The 18,293-nt window shown below is 35.3% G+C and overlaps 3 protein-coding genes across 5 annotated transcripts in view; all 3 read left to right on the top strand.

The window, feature by feature from the left end:
* Positions 1–433: 433 nt before the first annotated feature.
* On the top strand, positions 434–3,855 carry eif1axb (eukaryotic translation initiation factor 1A X-linked b). The gene is made up of 7 exons (XM_016508460.1): positions 434–616; positions 1,167–1,250; positions 1,375–1,478; positions 1,796–1,846; positions 2,444–2,525; positions 2,654–2,745; positions 2,893–3,855. Exons 1-7 carry the CDS (start codon positions 601–603, stop codon positions 2,896–2,898), a joined length of 435 nt encoding a protein of 144 aa, XP_016363946.1. The 5' UTR covers positions 434–600; the 3' UTR covers positions 2,899–3,855.
* An 811-nt stretch (positions 3,856–4,666) lies between these two features.
* On the top strand, positions 4,667–16,090 carry LOC107705182 (MAP7 domain-containing protein 2-like). Its single transcript, XM_016508361.1, has 17 exons — positions 4,667–4,939; positions 6,162–6,230; positions 6,567–6,789; positions 7,239–7,252; positions 8,144–8,191; positions 8,441–8,591; positions 8,982–9,144; positions 10,243–10,364; positions 10,541–10,764; positions 11,167–11,299; positions 11,387–11,567; positions 12,422–12,526; positions 13,040–13,087; positions 13,178–13,256; positions 13,555–13,681; positions 13,780–14,042; positions 14,840–16,090. Exons 1-16 carry the CDS (start codon positions 4,912–4,914, stop codon positions 14,033–14,035), a joined length of 1,971 nt encoding a protein of 656 aa, XP_016363847.1. The 5' UTR covers positions 4,667–4,911; the 3' UTR covers positions 14,036–14,042; positions 14,840–16,090.
* Positions 16,091–16,965: 875 nt separating this feature from the next.
* Positions 16,966–18,293, top strand: part of LOC107705250 (uncharacterized protein CXorf23-like) — a 10,233-nt gene continuing 8,905 nt past the window's right edge. For 2 of the 3 annotated variants that reach the window (XM_016508454.1, XM_016508453.1), the window contains exon 1: positions 16,967–17,208. The gene's annotated coding sequence lies outside the window, so the exon portion shown is untranslated. Of the gene's footprint in view, positions 17,209–18,293 lie in introns of all 3 variants that reach the window. The other variant, XM_016508455.1, reaches the window with a different exon arrangement.

Genomic DNA, 18,293 nt, shown 5'->3' with positions numbered 1-18,293 from the left:
GCGATCTGCGAACATGAAAAAAAATATTAGATTCAGATATAGGTTATAATATTGTCTCTGCATTGATTCAATACTTAGAAAGTACAGGTTTAATATATAGAATATAGTATAGAATATAAAATAAGGAAGTATATAGGAAATATAACGGTATGAGTGTGCAAAATGTATGTATGTGGACAGGTATGGAAGTGGTATAAGAGGAAGTGCAGAGTTAGGTTTATTAATATGAATGTTAGCAGAGATGCTTCTCTTTCTATAGGCTGCATGATGCTGGAGGTGCAAGCAGAGGAGATGAACACGCAGCTCTGCTTGGGCTTCTGGAGAAGGGACTCTGTTTTCCTCATAAACTTTCCTCAAAAAGGAAAATGTTTCTGATCCGAGTCACCAGCAGACAGCAGTAATGCACAATGATAAGTGCGGTATGCCAAAAAAGAAGAAGAAGACGAGGCGATCTGCGCATGCGTCGTTGTCAGCTTTTCTCGCTAGCGGCGCTGATCTACTCACAACCGCTCGTTTGAGAAGTAAAATATTTGACATATTGTTATAATTCCCTAACGTTTCTGATCGTTATACGAGAGCCTTCGACGTCGTTTAAAGAACATGCCGAAAAATAAAGGTAAGGTGGTATATAAAGATACCCGTGTGAGATGTTAGCATTGAATTTAGCACACATGGTAACGTGAGTTATTGCGCGTGATATTGAATGTCGCAGTTTATTGTCAGTGTTTGATGTTTAATTGTGGCAGTTGAATTTGTTTTTGGTTCTGTATTTGATGCATTTTGGTTCATAATATGAAATAAAAGCTGCTGTCAGGTAATGTAAGGGATGCGTTTGGCCGCTATGTGTTGTGTTAGGCAGGTAACGTTACTTATGGATAGTAGCGGACCAGTTAAACGTATTTTGATCTTTACATACTTATAAATTATTAGATTTAACTATTAAGCTCATATTTGTAAAGGGGATCGTACATGTTAAAGTTAAATACACATGAAATTAACAATAGTTTAAGATGTCATTGTAATGGGTATTCTGTTGAATGGGTGTACTTTGCTCAGTCATTAGGCAACACTTTGTTATTGTCATAGGACTCTGTAGTGTGTTAATAAGATGGCATTTTTCCAAGTGTATGGTGGTATCTGAGCGCATTTTATTTCTCTGTATCCAGGAAAAGGAGGAAAGAATCGGCGACGTGGTAAGAATGAGAATGAATCTGAGAAAAGGGAGCTGGTGTTTAAAGAGGATGGACAAGGTGTGTTGTAATACTCTTACGTATAATGAGCGTTCATGATGTAGGGCACTGCCTTCTCTTCAAAACATGATCTGCGTTTAGTTGTATAATTTTTTTCTTCTAAAAAGCTTCTTCTGTCTTCTAGAATATGCTCAGGTCATCAAGATGTTGGGAAATGGGAGATTGGAGGCCATGTGTTTTGATGGAGTCAAGCGGCTTTGTCACATCCGAGGAAAGCTCCGGAAAAAGGTGCACTTTACAGATCCAGTCTGTGAAGCTTCAGACTGAATGCAGATTCAGCATTTCCATCACTTTGTGAATGAGATTGGTCTAAACATTTATGTCGGTCCACACAGCCAATCAGTCAATATTGTTTGATGAAGCTAACTAATGTAACTCATTTTAGCTATGGAATTTTTGATATGCTGGAAAATTTTAGCAAAGGACAAAATGTTATGAAATGAATTTTGTTGTTTTTTAGCTATGTTTATTTTATTCTTTAACAGGAATAATTACTAAGATGTTTGTCTTACTCAAGATCTTATGTCTTTTTTTCTTTAATTTAGGTGTGGATTAACACATCAGACATTATTCTCATTGGATTAAGGGACTACCAGGTTTGTTAAATATTTCTTAATATGTAATTTCATGTAATATTATACATAATATAGCTATAATTAAATATGATTTAATATTTACACACTTTTTACTATAATAATTGACTGGCAGGTATGTTCAATATTTAATATAATTATGTATTGTAACATTTTGTTAATTGTATACCTTGTATAATTTATTTAGAGATCGCCATGAAAATAGCCTTGATGCTGGCATGGTGTTAAAAAGTGAATAAATATGTATTGTAATACTATTTTAAAAATTTAATAAAAATAGAATTGTTTATGCTCACTGGATTAAGGAGTTATCAGGTTTAAATATTTATTTTAATATAATTAATTATATACTAATATAGCTATATACAAAGCAAATAATCATATTTTGTGATTTTAATATAATTAAATATAAATGTATTAGGAATGGAATATAAATGTCATTTGTTTGCCTGGAAAGAAATGAGTTTACAGTATTTAAAAGCTTTAGTCTTTCAGTTTAAAAATAAGATTCATGCTGCTGATGAAACTACAGTTCTTTTATGCACAGGCTTTTTATTGGAGTGAATATCTGACGTTTTAAATTCTGAAATGTCTTATCAGGATAACAAAGCAGATGTCATTTTGAAGTATAATGCTGATGAGGCTCGGAGTCTGAAAGCCTATGGAGAGCTGCCAGAACACGGTGAGTATATTTATTTTGAAAAACCTGGTTCTTGATGAATGGAGGTTCTTGGCTTACAATATGCTGATCTTTTTGCTGCACTGTATTAAATCCCTTGGCATTAAATTCTTACGGTTGGTGCCTTGCAGCCAAAATCAACGAGACTGATACCTTCGGGCCTGGTGATGACGACGAGATTCAGTTCGATGATATTGGTGATGACGATGAGGACATTGATGATGTTAGTACTAAAACACTCTTATATTCATCTGAAGTTTAAGATTCATTTAAAAACTCAATGTTTTGATTAATTGAAATGGAGACGTGATGTAAGTAGTAAGTGCATCAATCAGGGTTTTGTTCTGACAATACCATGTTCCTTCCCCAGATCTAAGAGGAAAACGCTGGGAAGTGAATGTTTCTCAACCCGAAGCGACAACATCCTCACATCCCCCCTGAAGTAGCCCCTCCATCATTATGTACACAGAGGCTTAAGTTTTAGGTTTCTCTGACTAAACACATGACTGCATTGTCACCTTCAATCCATTTTGTTATCTTTTAATGTATTTATATTGATTTCACATCAAGTGGAATTTAGTTACAGTACAGAATCTATGGATTCGCAATAAAAAGATAACCAATTTTATGTTTGGTCTTGCAGTCTGTATCCTAATAGACATGTTTACAAACTCTGTAAAGGTGAGTGAAACTCTTTTGGTAAAAGCTGATACCTCTAGAACGCCTCTTGTCTTTTTGAATGTTTTTGAAGTCTCTTATAATTTACTGACCACACAGTGATGCATTGGATGATGCATTTATTCAGAAAGCCTATCTGATTAGCTCTTTGTTTTAATCCATCCTAATTTTCTTTTGTGTTTTTGTCTACTTCAGATGATAACAATTGAATACTCATTTTGCAGGGCTACTGAATTTATGAAAGTAACTAACCTTGAAGCTCTATGTATTACTTCACAGTTGTTACTCAGAGTTACAACGTAATAGCTTGATACTAAACTACAGAAAACATCAGCAACTGAAATATTTGTAAGATGAAAATGGAAACATTTTTATTTTACTTTCTAAAATGATAGCTTACAAAGCAAATAACCAGAATAAGGAAGTATTTTTGTATGCAACATGCAAATGGGCTAATCAATGCAAGAATTATGAGAGTTTATTGATTGTGTTCTTGCAGACTGGCCCTTTTGAATGAGCATGGTGGTTGTTGGTTATAACTTGTTAATTTTAGGTGTATTGTTTTGATGAACTTATGATGGTTGCTTTTTGTCCTCTGCTGCTTTTGATCAGAAAACCTGTGATTTTGAAATAAAATTCAACAACATTCAAAATCAGTCATTGTCCTATTTTTTTTTATTATTTGTTATCCACCAGGTTTCTTCATTTTGTTGGAAAACCGTTTTTACCTCCAGTATTTATGAAAAGTACAATCTTGTAATATATTGTCTTTATTGTTGCAGGTGTTTTGGATTATGTGGGTATAAAAAATGCGCTATATTTATAGTAAGTGTGTGTCTAGCCATAGGCTTGAGTGATATTAGTCACTGTGTTTCGCCCCATCACGTGTGTTGCAGTGTGAAAAACCAAGGTAGCCTATAGCACATGCGTCTACATGCTCAGACAGATGTTAACACATACTTGGAGGACAATACTGTAGTGTGAAAATAGGCCATATGTTCCATAATGTCATATTTGGTTTGTGGTTAAAAATGTCTTTTACAAAAAAATTAAATCTCACACTTCTCTAACTGGCTGTCTGCACTAGAAATAGTCTTTAGAGGATCTGATTGTTCACATTTTGCATGCATAGTCTTTAGAGGATCTGATTGTTCACATTTTGCATGCATATATCTAGTCCAGACATAATCCAGGCAGATATTTGAGCAGTCTTTACCTCTCAATTATAAGACAATGCCAGATAAATGGCATCCTGTGTTTCCCTTTGTGATCACTAAAGTAGGCTATGGTTATATATTTCCATGCACGTTTAATTAAACGTCTCTAGGGGAAATAAATGGGAATTTCTGCCCTGTGCTCAGCTGCTGAGCTTTCCATATATACCGCTATGTAAACTATGACGTAATGCGTTGCTCGTGGGTGCATTGCTTACGCGCGCGTGCGCTCGGCGCTCGGCACGCGGCAATTGGTCGAGCGTGTTGTAATTTATTAGAACCTCGCGCTCTTGTGGCTCTGCCTTCAGCCTTCGCTAGTAATATCTGGTCGAAGACCGAGATGGTGTTCGGATGAATAAAATCTGAGGTGAAACTGTGTTTAGTTTTTCGTCGCGTTTTGGTTTTTTCAACTTAAATAGTGATTGATAAATAAATGTAGTGAGACGGAATGTCATCTGGGTATTGATCGTTGGAAAACTCCCATAGATCAACTGGAAATGGCCACCACCGTGGAAAACCTGTCAGGTACGTTATGTTGTGTTATATTTTCATTCTTTAAAAAGAAGCCTCACCCAGATTTGACAGTATTGAGGAACGGATAACTGGGAAAGCGAGCTGTTGTCATGGAAACAGGCTGCTGAGGTGAGAGGAGGATGGGAAACCAAAGACTGACCTGTCCAGGTGAAGAGTGCGTAACGTTAACCCTTAAATATGTTTTTATTTTTATTATTATTAAAAAAGTGTGACTATCATATAGGGAATGAAGACCGGGACTAGTTGTCACACTGTTTATGCCAGTAAATTCTTCTCCGAGTTGGTTAAATTTCTATTCATACACACCTTAATCTCTACTACACAAAAAAGGCTATTGAACATATACACTGTTATTAGAAAGAAAGATGCAGGTTGTTAAAACACGTTGATCATTTGTGACAGGACATGTTGTTAGGCTACATTACATGGCGCAAATCTGTACTTGCCATTATGAAGCCTATTACAGGCTTTTCAGCTAAATTTACACAGTAAAACGATCATGAAGCATAAAACAATTCAAGAAACAGTAAAAAATTATCAAACAACTGTATTAGCAGACAAATTAATATATTGTGTAGCATTTAAAATAGCCCAGAAGTTAAAATTAAAGACCATTTACAAAAATATTTGAAACTAACGTACAAAATCACTGCGTAGAAAACGCATCTAATTGCACTCAAAATCTTATACAGTAGTTACAAATATACATTCTATGTGACAACTAGCCCTGGTTTGCACTGCAAGCTATTTATAGCTCTTTTTTAACAGACACATCAGAATAAATGAGTTTGATATTGGGTTTATATATTAGATTCTTATGTTTATTATTGAAAGATTCCTATAATGATTTAACAATGCATACTGTCTGATATAAATGCCCTTTCCTTTAAAAACAAAGCATAAAAATGTGCTTTGTCAAATGTGCTTTAGATTTGAAGCTAACAGGGATCTGACAGACTGTGCCACTGGCTCTGCTGTGAATGGTGGAAAATCACTTTACGAAAAATCGCGTTTGTGTTCCCTTTGAGCATTTTGACTTTGCATATATTTGCATACCATTACACAATTAAAGCCAATGTTTTCAGGACTATAACCACCATAGACATTTACGGGCTTGAATATTTGGTTACACAAGAAAAAGATTGCACGGACTCCTAAAGGTGTGTTCACTGTTTATGTGCATTTTAACATTTGTTTCCTTTCTCATGCAAAGATGGAGGCTCGAAGAAAGACAGAATTCGACTGGCCAAAGAAAGAAGAGAGGAGAAAGATAAGAGCCAAGGTGAGCTGCAAGTCTTTTATTCAGTTATTACTGTCAACAACTAAATGATATGTTCCTTTCAAAATTGTCTAAAACATTAGCCTGCTTTAGAACCATGTTTAATTCCTAAATGGATTTCATGGCAATCTTGTTGATAAGTTAAAGCAGAGGGTTATTCCAGGGCAATAGACTACTGCTCCATTCATCACTGAATCCGATGGTGGAAGACTTCTGATAATACCACTAAGTGCTTAGCACAAATGAATCAGTATTGTCAGCAGGTAGGGAGAGGCTTGGCCTTTCCCGTATCAGGGCAATCTATAGACTTACCCGTGTCCACCCCCACTGTGTGTCTAGCTGTGCGGGAGCGAGCTCTCTTGGAGAAGGAGCAGCGCGCACAGCTGCAGTATGAACGCTCGCTGGTGGAGCGAGGGAGGCGTCTGGAGGAGCAGCGGCAAAAGGAGATGCTCCGTCGTTCCGCCGTGGAGGAGAAAAGGAAGCAGTGCATGGAGGAGGAAAAGGTCAGGGGTTACAGCCAAACTTTATTCTCTTTGGGGTATGCACTCAAAGGACAGATAAAGTATTTTTTCTCATACACCTTCTTATCTGTGAATTCTTTTATTTTTGGATTTGTTTTGTGTGTAATATTATGATAAAGTTATGTTTTTTATTATGCATAGTTTATTGCTGTTCATTTTCTTTCCCAGCTTGCTTAATCCTTGATGTGGTGTGTGTAATTTTTAGCTATTAAAATACTTAAACATACAGTTTTTGGAGTCAAAACAAATGCAGCAGATAGGGAAAAATATAAGTAATATGTAATACTGTTGAAAGTTTAAGGTCAGTAAGATTTTTATTTTATTTTTAATTTTTTTGAAAGAAATTAAAACACATTGTATAGATATATTAACATAATTAATACGATTAATACATTTATTGAGCAAGGTTGCATGAAACTGATCAAAAGACAGACATTTGTCTTTACAAATTTTAGAATTTCTCTTCATCATAACCTTCTATTCACCTAAGATGCCTGAATCGCAGTTTCCAAAAGTTACAAAAAAGTTAAGCTGTTTTCAACATTGATAATAATAAGAAATGTTTCTTGAGCTGCAGATCAGCATATTAGAATTTTTTCTGAAGCATCATGTGACACTGAAGAATGGAGTAATGATGCTGAAAATTCAGCTTTGCCATAACAGGAATAAATGACAATTTTAAATATATTCAAATAGAAAAGAGTTAATTTAATAATGTTACACAATATTCTATTATTGTACTGTATTTAATATTGAATAAATAAATAGCCACCTTGTTGAGCATAGGAGACTTATTTTAAAAAAAACATATGATAATCTTACTGGCCCAAACCTTTGAATGGTATTGTATATTGCTAGTATTTCATTATATTATAATCTATATCTATCCTAATTGTTGACCCCTTCGATCTCAAGACAACAACAAACACTCAACCAATAGTGTGTGAGTTTGGGGCGGGACTACGTTTTTGTCCAAACAATAGAAGATCTAGGGAACATTTGAGAAATCGGTTTGGAAACAGTTATTATCTTTGAATTTGTGCTGATAGCACAAAAATTACACACATCATCTTTAAGCCAGAGCAAAAATATTATTATTTTTTGAGGTGTAGGAAATCATTCCACAATTTTTCATATGGTAATATGAAAGCCAATACATTGTAGTCAAACATCTTGCATTGGTGGAAAGAAACAGATTTGAGTTGAAAATATGAAAAAAATTTAATAGCTGTAGCTATGTTAGCTCAAGATGTCCAATTTGTCATGGTGACATCACACATGTTGACATTTTTACTGGGCTCCGGTTAGATTTTATAACAAGAATAGTTTTTGTAATCTGTGTGTAATTAAGTCTTTATTCCTGTTGAATTTAACCTCCTAGAGTTCCCACCTGAGGCCCAAACGCTGGACCTGGGGTGGACCTCCAGGAGTCTGCGAGGGTGAGTGAGTGTGCGCTTGCGAGGGCGTGGAGGGTCCCTTGTGTGAACTCCTCTCAGGGCCGTGGGGAGTGGGAATGGATGGAGAGATAGGAAAACAGGGTGTGGGAACTGCACTGCAGCCTTTTTGTTTTAAACCCGACTGGGATATTGACTAATACAGCAGCTGTGGGATGAAAATGCAACTGTTTTATGAGGGAGCTGCAGTGTGACACTGAGACATCGAGCTGTTGCTGATCGCAAGGTATCGCCCCAGTCGCACAAAATATTGCCCCGCCCTCTCCTGCTTCAGCCTCCTTAACCAATGACCCCGCTGCTCACCCTCCTGCCAGCAAATCCAGGAACGGTACTGACTTCCTGCTGCTTTACGTGTCATCCCCGTTTACTTCCCTAAAGATTCAGTCACAGTGATTCTGATGTTGTTGTTGTTGTGATGGTTTGCATGTGCATGAGATTTTACATAGGTGTATGTTATATGTGTGCTAAGATTTATACTACCATTCAAATGTTTGGGGTTGGTCATCATTTTTAATGTTCTTTTTTAGGTTTAATGTGAAAGAAGCAATTATTTCAAACAAACAGTCATTTGATTAAATATTATTACAATTTAAGATGTTTTAATATATTTTACTATATTTGAATGACTTGAGTAATGGTTGCAAAAAAACAGCTTTGCAATTATAGGAAGAAATGTTCAAAACTGTTATGCTGCGTAATATGTTTGTGGAAACTGATACATTTATTTCAGGGTTCTTTTTTAATAGAAAGTTCAAAAGAGCAGCATTTATTTAAAATAGAAATCTAAATAATAAAGGTCTTTGTTCCCGAATAGCCTCCTCCAGCCCTCACAGGTCTCCTTACAGGGCTTCACCCAGTAGAGCCGAGCGAAAGAAGGTTAGCACATCGTTCTACGGACAGCTGGACGACTCCAGCGCAGCCACAACCCCGAAAAGCCCTCAGGTCTGATCTGCATAGATGTGATCAACATTTTGTCAGATAACTCAGATATTTATATTTGGTGCAAAGCACAATGGGATACAACCCACAGAGGAGCTGGTCTCCTAGCAACTGCATTGCACAGATCTGTGCATGTCCAGTTTCAGTCATGGATTTATAGCCATGGATTTTTGAGGGGTTTGAATGTCCTGCAGAGGGTCTTTTGACAGATACCGTATGAGAAATATATCATTTTTTGGTATACTTCAGAATGTATTTCTAAAATGTGTACATTATATATCTTGAACATTCTAGAAGGTAAAAATGTTGATATTGGTGAAAATTGGAACCTAACATTATTGGAAGGGATAATTCATCCTTCATCTTATTCCAAACCTGTGTGACTTTCTTTCTTCTGTGAAACAAAAAGAATTGATAGATAGTTGAGAAACATTTCCCAAAATATCTTCTTTTATGATCCACAGAAGAAAGAAAGTCAAAAGACCTGAGCAAATCAGTGTCATTATAGTTAAATAAAATTAAATTAAAAACAATTAAAAAATGTTGTCCCTTGTAATAATCTAATTGTTAACTGAAATCAAATGCAATATAAAAAACTTAAACTTGTTTTATTTTGGCTAATTCCCAAGGCAGCATTTCTTATTTTCATTTAGTATAACTTAATGTACTAAAATAGTTCAATTCAATTTATAAAAACTATACAATACAGACATACTTGAAACAACAAAAACCTATAAAAAATTACAAATACACACAACAAAAATTTTTTACAACTTTAACTAAAATTAATTTGAAAGCAGAAAATATGAAAATAAAATAAAATTCAAAATAACAAATAATAGTACCATAATAGTATCTCTTTAATACTAAAATTAATAATTAATAAAATAAAATTAATAAATGAGGACAGAATTTTAATTCTTGGTTATACTATCACTTAATGCATTAGTCTTCATGAATGAACAATACTTCTGCTGCATTTATTAAATTTAGGCTGAGTTTGGCTGAGAGACTATTGTTCAGGTTTTTGTAGTTTTGTGGCTTTGTTAGAACAGTGAATTGGACAAATGCATAATTCTGGTATCTGTTTTGGGTGTTTAGACTGAGAAACCCGAAAAGAGCATCGCTCAAACCTTAGCTGACTCATCTACAAAAAAACTTGAGTCTCCAACAACACCCACCCGAAGTTCTTCTACCCGCAAGAACCCCAGCACACCGAAAAGGTTTTGTATTTTATCATATCATATATTATTACTTGTTGTCATTTATTTATTTCAACACTTTAGACTGAGTGTAGGCTATATTTGTTTTTTCTTTTTGTTTTTCATTTGTAATTAGATCCAAGTCCTGATTTAGACTGAGTGTATATTTGTTTTTTTGTTTTTTCATTTGTAATTAGATCCAAGTCCTGTAAGAGCCGCATCCAGTCCCCAGCCTCCCCGGGTCAATACCCCCCTTCCCCGATGAGGCACAGAGCCACAACGCCATGTTTAGAAAACAAGAGGTGGGAAGGAGAGGAGAAAGGGTCCTTGGAGATTAAAGGCTGCAGCACTCTAGAGAGAAAGACCTCCAGAACAGAGAAAATCACAAAATCTGCAAGCAAGGAATTTGGACATAATGCAGGTATTGTTTTTTTAAAGGAAAAGTTCAATATTCTGTCTTTTATTTATTTAGTATTATTTATATACAATTATAGCATTTATTATAATTTTGAACTTGCTTTTATTTTTTAGATTTTCACGTTTAATTTTAGATCAAGTTAAAATAATAGTCATTTTGTCATTTGTATTAGTTTATTTGTCAAGGTAACATTTCTAATTTTCATCTAATTTTCAAGTGTACGTTTTCTCATTTTTATATATTTTTATTATTTTAGCTTTATTTCAGTTGTACAATTTTAATAGTTTTAGTTTTAATTTCAGTTCATATTAACAATACTCATTCTTTCATCATTTACTATGAAGCTGTGCCAGTGGGATCTCAATCACGTGACGTGGACTAAGTGCCTCCTGTCTTGTGTTTCAGAGTCTCCAGTAACTCCCACTGGGAAAGCAGGTACCAGTGATGCTGAGGAGGCCTCCAGGCTGCTGGCGGAGAGACGACGACTGGCAAGAGTACAGAAGGAGCAGGAAGAAAAGCAACGCCTAGAAGAGGAAAGGTAGAGATATTGTGTGTCTCTAGGGTCTGTGTGTCACATTTATATGTTTGCTTCCGTATTATATATCATCATCTTCATGAATCTCAGGCTCAGGGCTGAGGAGCTCCAGAGGCAGCAGGAAGAGGAGAGACAGCGGCAGGAACAGGCAGCTCGAGAGGCAGAAGAGAAAAGACAGAGGCAGGAGGAGGAGCGCTGTCAAAGAGAGCTGGAAGACAGGCACCAAAAGGAACAACGCTGGAAGGAGCTCCAGGATGATCTGGAGAGACAGGTCAGAGGGATATTACAATGAATTACATTAAAATACAATTAATTAGATTAATTTTTCAAACGGTCGAAACTAAAGGTCTGAGACTGATGAAAATGTTATACATTTTTATTTATTTAATACATTTTTTAAATAAATACATTAATAATATAATGCAACATATTATATTATATTATATTATATTATAGTATTTAAAAAATTTTAAAAGAAAAAAGATCTATTACATTTTCAGCAGTGGTCTTAGATTTTTGGACCTCACTGTTTAAACAAACAAAATTAAAATTAAAAAATCTACATAATTTCATAAATACAAAAAGAACAATGAAAATGCACAAAAATAAAACTGACTCATCAAGACACATTCAGCATACTCATCCATTAGGTCACTGACTCAAACACGTGCAGCACCAATCTGTCCTGATTAATTATAATAATTGTTTAAACACTGGAGCTCAAAAATCTAAGACCACTGCTGAAGTGATTTTTTTTTTTTTTACATTTTTATATTATATTATATTACATTATACATTTATTAGATGTATATTTTTAGATTTATTAGATGTTTTATTTTTTTATTATAAATTATATTTATAATTAGAAATATATTATGTTGTCAGCAGTGGTCTCAGATTTTTTGACCCCGCTATTTGAGCAAACAAATTAATAATAATAAAAAAATCAAATCAAATCAAAGCAGCATTACATAAATTAAAAAAAGACAACTGACTCATCAAGACACATTCAGCATACTCATCCATCCAGTCACATGCAGCACCAATATGTCTTCTGTAGCTGTGAATATCTGTAGGGATGAATGTGATGTAGCTGGAGATGTGATGTGTCATGATGTTTGGCAGAGGGAGGAAGCAGTGCAGCGCGTTCATAGAGAGGCTGAACGGAAGAGACAGGAGCGAGAGCTTCTGAAAATTCAAGAGGAGCAGGAGAGACTTCAAAGGAAGAAGGTTCTTCTCTTTTCTGTGTGTTTACGTTTAGAATCAAGCAATACATGGAAAATGTATTCACATTGACACTATTAAAATGATTATGCAATGTAAGGTGCAATATAATGAGAAAAGTTTAGTGGTAAGTAATTTTGAAGTGGTAATCTCTAAGGGCTACTTATCTATGCATAGATTTATTTCCTAATTAAAACTTAATTTAAACTTTATAGAGTGTGCAACAGAGCAGCTGAATCTGGCTGCATGTAAAGTCAACAAGAAATGGTGTTTGCAACCCATTTGTAATTGAAATCTTATCATGGCAAACGAGATATTCAAGATGTATTTAAATAAAAACAAAGCATGACTTGATTTTATACATTAGGAAATGATTAGGTGTATTTTATATTGTCTGGTATGTGTTAAGTGTTGAAAAAATAATCAAAACAACATCAGAAACGACTTACTTTGTTGCTTTGAGATTATGTTTTAATTAAAGCTTATTATGTATGATGTTTGCATCTTTGATTTTGGCAGCGTATTGAGGAGATTATGAAAAGGACAAGAAAACCGGATGGGGAAAAGGTAAATAAATTCTCTGCAGGCCAATTAAATTATCAGATGACAAAGATTTACTGACTGTAGCAAATAATATTGCATGTCATGTTTGGATAGAAAGAAGAGGTGCAGATGGAAGTCCCATCCCCCATTTCTGTTTCCCAGTCCATCTCACCGTCTCCTTTGGAAACTGAAGGTATTGATATGACCTGTGTATCATTATACAGTTCTATAGTGAGCATGTGTTTAACCCTCCCTTTCACTGTATTATTTCACTCAAACACACATACTCATTATTAGTCTTTTTTTCTTGTAGCTGAGTGACTCAGCATGTGGAAATCTATTTTGTCTGTAGAAAAAAAATATAGCGCCATCAAGTGGTGTAATTACGAACTGAAATTAGTTTGTCATCTCAAAATAGAATGTTGATAATCTGGTAAAATGCTCTGAATTTTTTTTCTTTTGGATTAAACTACATTAATCTTACACAACAGGTAACACAGCGATTATTAGTCCACCAAAGGCAAAATCTGAGTACCCAATCATATGCCTTGAGCCACTGGAGGCAAAGAGCTGCGGGGCAGATGATCTCTCGGATGGGGTTCAGTCCATGGATGTCAGGTTAGCTCCAACAAAGTCATGCCACGTTATTTCAGAATAAATAGGTTTGATAACCACATGCCAGTTCCTGTAATAAACCAAAATACTTGTCATTGCAGTCCAGTGTCCAGAGACGAGCTCGTTCCAGAATATTCCCCCATCAGCGAGATCTCACAGAACAGCATGACTTCTGTGGCTTTGGGCGATATCCACATTCTGACGGGGCAGGTCTCGCATCCCAAAGTGTCTGCTGCTCCAGCTTTTGGTGACTGCAACAAGAACCTGATCCAGGATTGCAGTAGCGCTGCTATTGACTCATCACTTTTCCAGAGTCTCAGACAAGTCTCAGACTCCTCAGACAAGCTCAACATCTAATGCAAAGGTGATTGCTAAGTCAAAGGTTTTTCATGAGGGGATTTTGGATTTCTTGTTATCACTCCATGAATCAGAAAATTCTGTCAACAGCCAGATTTTTTTGCCATATTTTTGGGAATAGAATGTTTTATAAAATCAGGCAATTTGTATATGAACAAACCCCTCTGTAAAAACCATCAGAATATAGATAAGAATAAAACTGTACGGTCTGGTGTGTGTGAGTGCTGCTGAAGTGGAGATTTCTGACTCGGTGAATGAGAAAAAAAAAACTAATTTTAAGAAAACAGCCTTTAAAATATATATTGTAATTGAAATCTAGAGACACAAATAGATAAAGTGCATTAAAATTAATACTTAAAAATGTATTTTGGATGTTTTCTTTTCACTAGTCTGAAACAACATGCTATGAAAAGCCAAATACCCCAAAATCTCAAAACTGACCAAATGTTTTTGCCTGTAGTGTCTTGCCTTAAATGGACAGTTCACCCAAAAATGGAAGTTCTGTCATCATTTACTCACCCTCATGTTATTTCAAACCTGTATGACTTTTTTATTATTCTGTGGAACACAAAATGACATGTTCATGAGATCAGTAGCGAAGTCTGATTCGTGAATGAATCATTCAGACTGATTCATTCATGACTCAAAAGAACACTAAAGATTCACTAATTGGCCATTTTCATTGTTTAAAGAAACTCAGGTTTGAAAAAATGATAGTGAGCAAATGAGAACAGAATATTAATTTTGGGGGTAAGCTATCTCTTTAGTTTAACCATCTCATATTTGTTGTCTTTTCTGTTTTAGACACTATTGAAGCATGGGGCTGGAGTGCACAGATGAATTGGAGTTGAGCTGAAAGATGAGAACAGCCCTTTGTGCCTCAGCAGCTTCCTGAATATCCTCTAAACAGAAGAACAAGGACTGAATGTCAAATAATGTGTTAATAGCAAAGAAGGGACAACCTGACAGTTGATTCCCCCACACATAAAATAAAGTTTGCCTGATCTTCGTAGATATTATATTTCACACCATTTCAGCTTAGTATCACCAGACAAAGCAACTGTATTAGCGCAGTCCTAGTGGTCTTCTTATTCTTGTTATACACCTGTAGCATTGAAGAGTGATACACCGTGACAATTGTAGCAGCTCCATTGTGTAATTTGTTTTATTTTGGGTTGCATAAATGACCAGCAAACCTAGCAGTTATGTGCTGAGTCTGCTAATTGTGCTGTACTGTATGGCTGGGGTTTGCAAACAGTATATTGTGTAAATCCATTACTTCTCCGCGTCGTCTCTGCAATCCAAGCTTTGTAGTCTGAAAGTGGATATGAATAGATGTAAAGTGTGATATTATTCCACCATAACACTGTTATACTGGCATTAATGTATTATTAGTCAACAGCAGTTAGACGTTATGGGGACGTATACAGAAAAAAAGTGTACTTCTGATGTAATTTATTGTGTAAAAGTTTAAAAAGGGACTTAAAAGTGCACAATTTCATTGTGTTAAATAGCATAGTGCTTTTAATTCTTCATAGACTTTTTCTGCATTGTTTTGTTATATGACATCATTGCACACAGCTCTATGCAGATCAAGAAAACCAAGCAACCATAAGAGCAACACAAATCAAGGTAATTCAGCGTCCATACAAATGTACAGCAGTGACTCAAAAGATCTGTACTTCCTGAGTATGTTGCTTAAAATACTCTACCATCTTGTATACTCAGGGTGCTAGTGCGCTTTGCATGCGAGTTCAGTTCCTTTGATGTTTGGTGGTGATATGATGCTGTAGTGTAAAACTTCAGATGCGCTGGATTGCTCCAGGACCAATAAGAAACAAATTTCTTGAAAGATGGAAGTATCTATCTGTCTGTCTATCTATCTATCTGTCTGAACTTGGGATGTTGATTACATTTTTGATTGTACAGAGAGCGATGGGTTAATACTGTAATTCAGCACTTCAAAATTACATTTGAGAAAAGGTGCATGAATCAGCTGCTTTGAAGTTGCCGAACCTTGAGATAATGACATTACAATAAAACATATATCACACCGTGATCTTTCCTTATTTACAATGTATATAGTTGTACTGGTTTACAGTATGTATTTGCTTACATTATTATATAGAGCACATGCAGTGACATAATATATATGGGATACAGGGATATACTGTAGCCTACTAGATACAGTTTATTAAAAGCTTGATTACCAATAGCGGAACATGTTGTCACAGTGTATAATATAATATAATATTAAAAAATATAATATAATATATAGCCAAAACAATGGTTTGATATTTTTGTGTCACAGTGTATAATATAATATAATTTTAATGTAATATAATATAGCCAAAACAATGGTTTGATATTTTTGTGAATTACCTTTTACATTTTCTCTCTTTCATGAATCGTTTTGTTTCATGATAGAATAGATAGATTGATATATAGATAGATAGATGTGTTTATATTTGTATGTACACACATTTAATTAAATTACATATAAAATATAATTTAAAAATCATAAACTTCAACACGTTAACATTTAAAACACGTGCCAACTTTGAAAAATTATACAATTATAAGTAATCACAAAAAAGTTTATTTATCTGATGATATTAGAAATATTTGGTTAGGAGGATATTTCTGTAAACGTTAAAAAAAAATTATTTTTACTTAGCATTTCATAAATGAATTAGAAGAGAAACCAGATGTGTTATGTATTCAGGAAACATGGCTGAAACCAAATCTTGATTTTGTAATACATGGGTACACAGTGTTAAGGAAAGATAGAACTGATGGAGGAGGAGGGTGTGCTACATTTATTAAAATTGGATTGCCATATAGGTTACTAGAAGTGGGAGTAAATCAGGAATACATAGCGGTGGAGGTGTGGGAAAGAGGGGCCAGTGTCGCTTACTGTGAGCTGCTGAAAACGAGTCAGTCACTGATTCTCTTCCGGGTCAATCTTGTGTATGGATCGCTGGGTCTAGTTGGTCGTGTGAAAAAAAATACATATATCAACAATCCACCAATATTTGAGTCATCGTTCTGATTCTCATAGCTGTTTAATCTGTGATGTAAATCATTGTGCGACAGTTTGCTCCTTTCTTTCGCGAGAAACTGGTATTTTGGTGGACGCATCGTCTAGCTGTGTGTGGAAGCCGCTTCGCGGGGTATGTGAGGCTAACACTGACTAACGTACTATACCATTATTTACTGTTGTTTTATTCTATAAATTATTTTTTATATCAAAATGTGTTTCTCTAGAAATGTGCTTTATGCCATACTCTAGCATCATCATCGATTTTAGGTCATTTTGTGTTGCGCAGGCCTATTAAATGGATCATCTGAGAAATGTTGAGGAATATTAATTATTAATGTAACGTTAGTTAGTGTAATGAGTTACTGTTTCATTTGGAGTGCTTTTGAAAGCTCTTTCATTATGTATGAGCATTAAGTGGCATACCTCGTTGCAGTATTGATAGCATTTGTGTTTTCTGTCTGGTGCTTAGAATAGTTTAACCCTTAAAGTCCCCCTGTAATCCTTTAAAACTCATCTTTGATCATCAAAATTACATATTTAAATGTTTTTTTCTTGTGAAAATAATTTTCTCATGCCTTAAAATAGCTTGAATGCTACTCTACACCCTTGCCTCATTTACTATACGCGGATCTATGAATACGCAAATTAGCCCCGCCTCCACTCAGTCACACAGCAGCCAGCCATGAGCCAGCGCCTCCTGATCTAACGTTTTTTAAAGTCACCCTGTAGTCAAAAATGTTATCCTTTAAAACTCATCTTTGATCATCAAAATTACATATTTAAATGTTTTTTTCTTGTGAAAATAATTTTCTCATGCCTTAAAATAGCTTGAATGCTACTCTACACCCTTGCCTCATTTACTATACACGGATCTATGAATACGCAAATTAGCCCCGCCTCCACTCAGTCACACAGCAGCCAGCCATGAGCCAGCGCCTCCTGAGTCCTGATCCACTAACTGAACTGTAGTAAACGCGATTGGTTTAATTAAGCCATATGTGTTTGAACCAGAAATAAGCTGGTATGCTCAACGTAAGCCAGGAGACTGATGGCTAACTTCGTGAGGTAACATTATCTGTTTGCGCTGGTTCGTACCATAGACTGTATAAAAACATGGACGTAGTGTCCGTGACGTCACCCGTAGATTTTCCGAAGAGCGTTTTTGAAGCTCAAAAGAGGGCGGAGGCGGCCGTCGCCATCTTGGCAGCGCGTCAC

Source organism: Sinocyclocheilus rhinocerous, unplaced genomic scaffold (genome assembly GCF_001515625.1).
Source record: "Sinocyclocheilus rhinocerous isolate Xijiao unplaced genomic scaffold, SAMN03320098_v1.1 scaffold594, whole genome shotgun sequence".
Taxonomy (NCBI): domain Eukaryota; kingdom Metazoa; phylum Chordata; class Actinopteri; order Cypriniformes; family Cyprinidae; genus Sinocyclocheilus; species Sinocyclocheilus rhinocerous.
Note: the sequence above shows the minus strand (reverse complement) of the source record. Positions and strands in the feature narration are given on the sequence as shown.

What these genes read in the sequence shown, in the direction of transcription:
- eif1axb (XM_016508460.1), top strand. An exon ending in TTGGATTAAGGGACTACCAG is followed by an intron (nt 1,847 to 2,443) that starts GTTTGTTAAATA and finishes ATGTCTTATCAG; the next exon opens with GATAACAAAGCAGATGTCAT. An exon ending in TGGAGAGCTGCCAGAACACG is followed by an intron (nt 2,526 to 2,653) that starts GTGAGTATATTT and finishes GGTGCCTTGCAG; the next exon opens with CCAAAATCAACGAGACTGAT.
- LOC107705182 (XM_016508361.1), top strand. Translation starts at nt 4,912, where the DNA reads ATGGCCACCACCGTGGAAAACCTGTCAG. An exon ending in GGAGAAAGATAAGAGCCAAG is followed by an intron (nt 6,231 to 6,566) that starts GTGAGCTGCAAG and finishes CTGTGTGTCTAG; the next exon opens with CTGTGCGGGAGCGAGCTCTC. An exon ending in GTTCAGTCCATGGATGTCAG is followed by an intron (nt 13,682 to 13,779) that starts GTTAGCTCCAAC and finishes TTGTCATTGCAG; the next exon opens with TCCAGTGTCCAGAGACGAGC.